At 38.6% G+C, this 7,816-nt stretch overlaps 1 protein-coding gene across 2 annotated transcripts; it reads left to right on the top strand.

Moving 5' to 3' along the window:
• ctsk (cathepsin K) lies at nt 1–7,012 on the top strand. 2 transcript variants are annotated; one of them, XM_035392493.1, is made up of 8 exons: nt 1–146; nt 1,678–1,804; nt 2,555–2,677; nt 3,576–3,728; nt 4,484–4,702; nt 5,229–5,394; nt 5,856–5,964; nt 6,274–7,012. In XM_035392493.1, exons 2-8 carry the CDS (start codon nt 1,679–1,681, stop codon nt 6,371–6,373), a joined length of 996 nt encoding a protein of 331 aa, XP_035248384.1. In that variant the 5' UTR covers nt 1–146; nt 1,678; the 3' UTR covers nt 6,374–7,012. The 2 variants fall into 2 exon arrangements, with proteins under 2 accessions (XP_035248384.1, XP_035248395.1); XM_035392504.1 differs by lacking the exon at nt 1–146 and adding an exon at nt 690–827.
• The last annotated feature ends 804 nt before the right edge of the window (nt 7,013–7,816 follow it).

A 7,816-nucleotide genomic window follows, 5' to 3' on the forward strand; every position in this document is an offset into this window, starting at 1 on the left:
CTTCCCTAAAAACATTTTCCAACCCTTCGGAGTAGGCTACTTCCTCAAAACTGCAGCGTATATAAAGTCTGACTGTGACCCACTTACAAAGAAGGAGCCGCTCAACTAAGAAGTCTCACTCTTTACTTCCCTCTGAAAATATCGAGGTAAGCCTTTCTAACTTTTACGAAAGTCATTTTAGTGTAATAATTCAAATAATTGATAGAAACATACACACATATATACACGTATATTCGTGTAGAATAAATATTTATTTTGTTTATTTGATCGCCCTTAACTTTGTTCAGCTATATGCTTGTTCCAGTTTCACTTGGATAGTTATTATTCGTGATTTTAGCATTACAATTTAGGCTTGCATACATGCTTTGTGTTACAGTAACTGAAATGAGCACGTATAACGACATAATGTACAAGATAATTTTCATTAAGTCATTGTGAATATATATATTTTCATACTGCTTCATTTTAACATGGCAATCAAGCGCATTGTTGGACATCAAAATTGTTTATATGCATTCCATAATCGAGCTAAACCCAGCCCTTTGAAACAAAGGGATCTGAACTGTCCGGTGTCAAATGACAGTGTTTGAACAATCTCGCGTCTCTATAAATCGCGAGACTGGCATTCCAAACCGAGAGTGAATATGTTTTCTTTCCACCACCGGGAAGTCGTAGTTAGCACTAAACATATTTTTGCAGCGACAAGCTACAAACCAAGACAGCTGTGAGGACAAAAAGCAAATATAGCTACTGCCTTCATTTTGCTATGAACAAACGTAGCAATCTACAGTAAGGGATAGGCCTTCAGTCATCAAATACTCGATCAGGTAGAAACACCTCATCAGCAGGCAAAACTTGGTAACGTTACATTTAGCAAAAACTATTTAATCCAATTGGTCTGAACACAAGGTATGAATGTGGCATACAGGAATTTGGCATACAGATTTACAATGCTGTGACTGAAGAGGCTAGAATGTAGTCACACAGCAAAGCGTCTCTTGCATGCTTATACTGTTTTAAGAAGGTTGGTTTCACTTTAAATCAAAATAAGGAAATGAAACTATGAAAAATGAAATGAAATTCTGGTAATATAGTCACCAGGTTTCTTAGCATAGATGATATTCATAAAATATTCTACGGCACACTGTGTTATACAGTGGATTGCAATTATTATACTTCAGATGACAGAAAATATACAGAAACATTTTAAAACACATTGTTTGACATTATTTCTACGAAAGCATCAAGCACATTTCCCCCTAACAGAATGCCAACATTTTCAAGTAGCATTTCTCAGGCTGTTGTATCAGTTAAATACATTGTATGGGTTAAATTGGTTCTTGCTCAATTTGAGGAGTTTATCTGTGTTGCCCACATCACAGTAAAATGTCCAATGTTAATTCAACTCCTACAGAGTACAAGAGTCAAATAGGGAACGTAATGTATTCTGTAACAGTTGATTTAACACTGAACATTTTACTAACCAAATGTGAGAAGCAACCGATACGACATCCCCATCTAATGGGTGGTAGCGGAATGGGTGGAATGTGGAATTGGGTGGCAGTAATGTGGCAACACAGTAATCATGTCAACACTCATCAGGGACGTATGTTCGTCTCCATCCTTCGATCTGTGGAAGTGATTCGAACCAACTAAATATTTTGTATTATCTCCCAGAATGCTGCTGTGTGGGACTGTGCTGCTTTTGTTGGCTTCAGCCTTAGCCTACACCCCTGAGAGTCTGTCATTAGACTCAGAGTGGGAAAGCTGGAAGACTACCCACCGGAAGGAGTACAATGGTCTGGTGAGTTCATGGAGGGTGACTGCCATCAGGCCTAACTGATTATGTCCCTGTTCTTTCCATTCATTCACTTTAATTCTGTCTCAGTACAATCCCCACTGTCAATGTCAGCCCTGGTGCTATCTTCAAATCACAACATTTGTATCTATTTAAATATCAATTGAGTAGATAATGAATTTTTTGACTTAGCTAGCAAAGGAATATGTATCTATGGGTAGCATTTGCAGATGCACATAATAGAGAAGTGTATATGTAAATAGATTATAATGACACCATTTTGCCCATATTCATTGCAGGAAGTGGCAAAATAATTATTCTTCACTCATTACAGGAACAAGTAGGAAGTGCTGAGAATATAAATGTCAGCCATCCCCGCATAGAAACCAACTTCCTTCCCCTCAGGATAACATGTATGAGTCAGAAGTACAGTAAATACTGTGAGAGCACATATGAAGATGGAAGGAATGCTTCCAGGGACATTTAATGTCCATTAATTACATATGTAATAGAGACAGGGAATATTACAGACTAATAAAATGGCATAATATTCTTGTGGAAACATAGAATATCTCTTTCGGGTATGACCATGATTCAATATAATGGTAAAATGCCTTTGACTTGATGTCATGAAATAAACCAGGTGTTACCTTCTCCTTTTGTTACTCACATTATGACAGACATTGGAAATAAAAAGAATAAGTTGAAAATACAAAAGAAAAAGCTTAATGTGCTGTTTGACTCTAAACCTGGCAGGGTGAAGAGGCCATCCGTAGGGCTGTCTGGGAGAAAAATATGCTGCTGATTGATGCCCACAACCGCGAGTACGAGCTGGGCATGCACTCCTACGAGCTGGGCATGAACCACCTGGGAGACATGGTGAGTGCCTCTTTCCTATCTGATCCATAACGCATTCAGATTCTGGGTGGAACTTTGTATGATTGTATGATTTCAGCTGAAAGAGACAGGAAAAATCTCAGAGTAATGATGATTTTATTAGCATTTATTCAGAGTGACTCAGGGTACTTGTGCTTATTCGGTTGGAGCTTTTTGCAAAGCTATTGTGTAAATTTATGTGTTTATGAGTTGGGAAAAGTAAGAAACAACAAGAACAAACAAGAAACAAGGTTCTAGAAAAGCACCCTTTTCTTTTATTTTATTGCGTTTATTGTGCAATCTATATTCATTTATGTCAGTGAACACAATGCTTCTGTTAGGGATAAATTTCAAGGATGATGCATATGGTGCTCATTCCGCACTGCACACTGAACATTCCAGAGGTCCAGCCATCTGTGGCATCACGTGAATCAGTGCATGGCTGAGCAATGAGAAACAGAATATTCTATGACAAAAACATATCAGATATACAGGGTGTGCTTGAAAGTCAGGAAGTTTTTTTATCTAGAAATTTGTCGTCATCAGCTTTTTGAGTTGTGCTGAGAGTTGAGACATTGTACTAACACTGCAGTTTGGATTCCCTGTAAGCTAGCTGAAAGGCTTCACTTGGTACTGGCCTTGATTTGATTAAAATTTGTCTGTAACTTTGACTCACAAATAGATGAATGCAGCCATTTTTCTTCACATAGTTTAACATGATTCAAAATCACCTACATGACCTCATTAACTATGATTGTGAAGAAGAATAGCTAACGTTGGCATTTATTGGTCAGTCAAAATAGAGGAAATATATTGATTGAATCCAGGCCCAAAGTTGTTTTCCATTGAATGTTATAGGCATGCGGTGCCTTTACTGAATGCATCTGTACTCTCTCCTCAGACAACAGAGGAAGTGGTAGAAAAGATGACTGGTTTGGAAGTCCCACTTTTCAGGGATTCCAACTCCACCTTCATCCCTGACCTGAGCAAGAGGAGGCTGCCCAAATACGTTGATTACCGCAAGCTGGGCTACGTTACCCCGATCAAGAACCAGGTCAGAGGGGAATATCGTGGGAATGATTGTGTGAAAACATTAATGATTTATGAGCAGTATGATTTGGAATTGTTAAAGGAGTTGCCTTTCGCATAGGGGATATTTTGTTTCCAGAATATGTTAAAAATATACAGATATGAAAACAGTATATATGCAGCTGTATATTAAGTATTGAATGAACATGTGTATAGCCTTTGACATTACGAAATCATGTTCATGATTCTCAATAATACAATATTTGATGGTAAACCACTGCCATAAATAGTTTATCTGAACTGCACAGAGTGAACTATGTACTTGACCTGTGAAACACAGAGAGGTTCTACAATCATACCACTATATGTACACAAGGGTACAAATTGCGTACAAGTACAAAACTGTGTCTCTAAAGGTACTAGTGACATGCGATTGTACCTTTCTAGGTACTGAATGGTACCATTTTTCTGGTAAAGGTATAGTTATGTACCTTCAAGGGGTACTGCAAGAGTGACAAGCGATTGTACCTTTCTTGGTACAGAATTTCTAGGTACTTTTTTCTGAGATTGTATGAAAAAGTGAACATCGGATCATGTTAAATTAATATCAGCAGTGAACAGCACCACCAGCTGGAACCACAGGTCTATGTGCTATGAAAGCTTGATTCAAGATTTGAAAATGAACAGTGTACTCCCTCTAGTGGCAAGGGATATTCCTACTACAGGCTGATGTGTAATTTGCGTTTCTGAAGCAAATCTGAAATATGTGTTGTGTTCCAGGGCTCCTGTGGGTCCTGCTGGGCCTTCAGTTCTGCAGGGGCTCTGGAGGGACAGCTGATGAAGACCACAGGGCAGCTGGTGTCCCTAAGTCCTCAGAATCTGGTAGACTGTGTCACCGAAAACAGCGGTTGTGGGGGAGGCTACATGACCAACGCTTTCAATTATGTGAAGGATAACCAAGGCATCGACTCTGAGGACAGCTATCCCTATGTTGGAGAGGTGAGGCCTCCTTTAATGACTTTCACAAATGTTAACGACCTCTAAGCAACCTCATAAAACCAGGCACCAAATAATTTATTCCAGTGTAAAAGCAGCTCTGTTAATAAGTATGTGCATACATTATTTTAAAATGTATTCTCTTATTATTGAATTGAATTACTTTTTAGTAAACCAGACACTCAGAATAAAATTCAGATTGTATTGCATGAACAACTTAATTTAATGGTATTGTATGACAGAGGATGCAACTACGATGCAACTAAAATATAAGAGGTTGGTCTTATCTGCTCCATTGGAGACATTTTAATTAGCTGGCTTTCAATCAACATCGGTCCTTAACTTTGACTAATAATTAAAAATTAATAATTAATTCAAAGCTAAATATTGAGTCATAGCTTAGCAAGTTTAGCTATTGCTAAATCTTACTAGTCAAACTGAGTTTTTGAAGAAAAGGTGCAACACCTGTGGAATACAAACATTCATTGAGTAGAGGCATCAGTGTGACAGTCACCGTATGCCTCCCTAGGACGGGCAGTGCGCCTACAACAAGTCAGGCAAGGCAGCCGAGTGCCGGGGATACAAGGTGATCCCAGAGGGAAACGAGCACGCTCTGCAGGTGGCCGTGGCTAAAGTGGGTCCTGTTTCCGTGGGAATCGATGCCAGCCTCTACAGCTTCCAGTTCTACAAAAAAGGTGAGTCACGTGTGTTTCTTCCATAGCAGAGTACTTATTAAGTTTTATTTTAATATTAAACCACCGCATAACAAAATGAACAAACGACCATTCCTTGCATGTCATACAGTGTAAGTACTGCCAAAGAGATCACGGAGGGCTTAAGACAGGAATATTTCATGAGAGGAGTGAAAATAGTTTGTGCTCAATGTGAGAAAGAGAGGAGTATTAGTTGATTTTCAGAAGTCTATCAGGGTCTAAACATGGTACCATAGCTGTGAAGAAGGCCAACTGGATGCTGGGATATATTACTTATTTGATTATTTGTATTTTTGATTATTTGTATATTGCCAGGTTCTCTAAACATTTATATTAAAAAAAGATGAATGAAGTTGGGCTGAATGACCTGTTCTCATCATCACTTTTCTTATATTCTTATGTTAAGTTGCCGTCGCTCAATTTCACTTCTGTTTATTGCCCAGGTGTGTACTATGATCAGAACTGCAACAAGGATGACATCAACCATGCAGTACTGGCTGTGGGTTATGGAGTCACAGGCAAAGGCAAGAAATACTGGATCGTCAAGAACAGGTGGGCTACCACACTGAGGACTTACTCTCAATATCATCCAATAATCTGCACACAAAGAACATTTTTATATGGAAAGAAAAGCATTCCATTTTGAGATGATGGAGATCATTAATTGCCTGAGGCAGTAAAGTACATTAAATTTAAAAGGTCTAAATTACTATGTTTTTTATCTCAGGCTGTACAATTGACTGACAATTTCACATCTGCTAATCTCAATTTACTTATGTAGATGAAACATTACAGGCAATTAATTCATATTGTAATCGCTCTCTCCCCCTCCCTCTCTCCCTCCCTCCCTCCCTCCTGCAGCTGGGGTGAGGATTGGGGAAACAAAGGCTACATACAGATGGCACGTAACCGCAACAACTTCTGCGGCATTGCCAACCTCGCCAGTTTTCCCATCATGTAACTGCCCGAGCTGGCCAGGAGAGCAAAGTGGTGGGGTATTTGCCCAAAGCTACTTTGAAACTATTACACACAACTTGAACTGAATCAAAACACATCACAATAAAAATATCACATAATAAATCAAAGTGGTTGTTTGGATGCTGACCTGGTAGTATGCAGCTTCATGCTGCAGCTTCCTGTTTCTATAATACCCCTCTTTGCACAGTTGCATTATCTGAACGTTATATGAAAGTGTAATAGTTGTTATCTGAAAGTGTCTTTAAATTCCTCAGACTGATATAATGTCCATGGCATTGCAGTCTGTCACAGATTCGCTTCGTTTCTTATGCACATTTAATGGTGAAATGGATTGCTGGAATGATCCACAACACTGTTACACGTGGCAGGTTTGCAACGGGAAAGCCTGGCATTTAAAAAAATGGCTGTGGTATGGTTGTCTCATCTTATTTCACTTCCTTTGCGGTGGGAATAAGTTGCAACAAAGGTTTCTGATTGTATGGGATGAAATAATGAGTCTTGAGGCTCCTACTGGTAGGGGTCCTGTTTTATGTTCAGCACTGTTCTAGTAAACCTGTGACTTTTTTTTCCAACAAGGTGTTTTGTTTTGTACTTAATAAAACTATGGTTGATTACCCTTAAATTGAAAAGACTGTACATCTTTGTGCCATACATTACATTTTTTTACATTACATTACAGGCATTTAGCAGACGCTCTTATCCAGAGCGATGTACAATAAGTGCATTAGTCCAAGGTGCAGAGGTGCAAAAGAAACATACTGGAGTTAAGTAAAGATCGTAGTGCCAGAAGTGACCACATAGATCAGGATTCCAACCCTGTAGAGTAACCTGTTCAGCAAACAAACAAACAATCCTGCCAAGTACAAACTAGCACTGAAATCACATTTGCCTAATCAGAATCAGACAAAAACAATCCTGCCAAATAAAAACTAACGTGATCGTATTAGCCTACAACATCAAATGTTACTTGCTAAGACCTTTAAGACTTCACTACACAAAATTATTATTTTCATTTTATTATTAAAAAAAAATTAATAAATCAAGATCCAAGTTCAGACTGCAGGCACATGCCAAATAGGCTACTGAGGCAAATTTAGTTTGTGAGATTAACAAAATAAAATCAATTTCATTGCCTTCTGTCCGAGAATCATATCCTCACATACATAATTGAAGACATAATCAAGTACAAACATTATCTTTTAATGCCCTTAAGGATGATGAGCTTAAAATCTCTGAAATCACTGCTGCATCAGGATGGTGGAAATGGGGATCAAATAAGGAGACCAACAAGCTCCTATCAAGACCTGACCACTATACGGTGTGTTAGCGCATGCCTGTTGCAACTAGCATTATGTTCAATTCAATACAATTGTATAGCACGTTGTACGCAAGCGGCCAAAACCAGTTTTTGAAGCTCATTTCCTGG

This window comes from Anguilla anguilla, chromosome 1 (genome assembly GCF_013347855.1).
Source record: "Anguilla anguilla isolate fAngAng1 chromosome 1, fAngAng1.pri, whole genome shotgun sequence".
NCBI classification, from domain to species: domain Eukaryota; kingdom Metazoa; phylum Chordata; class Actinopteri; order Anguilliformes; family Anguillidae; genus Anguilla; species Anguilla anguilla.

Bases quoted from the DNA above. Each gene is read 5' to 3' on its own strand.
- ctsk (XM_035392493.1), top strand. From the start codon at position 1,679: ATGCTGCTGTGTGGGACTGTGCTGCTTTTGTTGGCTTCAGCCTTAGCC. The intron at 1,805-2,554 runs GTGAGTTCATGG...TAAACCTGGCAG, and splicing joins GGAAGGAGTACAATGGTCTG to GGTGAAGAGGCCATCCGTAG. The intron at 5,395-5,855 runs GTGAGTCACGTG...TTTATTGCCCAG, and splicing joins CTTCCAGTTCTACAAAAAAG to GTGTGTACTATGATCAGAAC.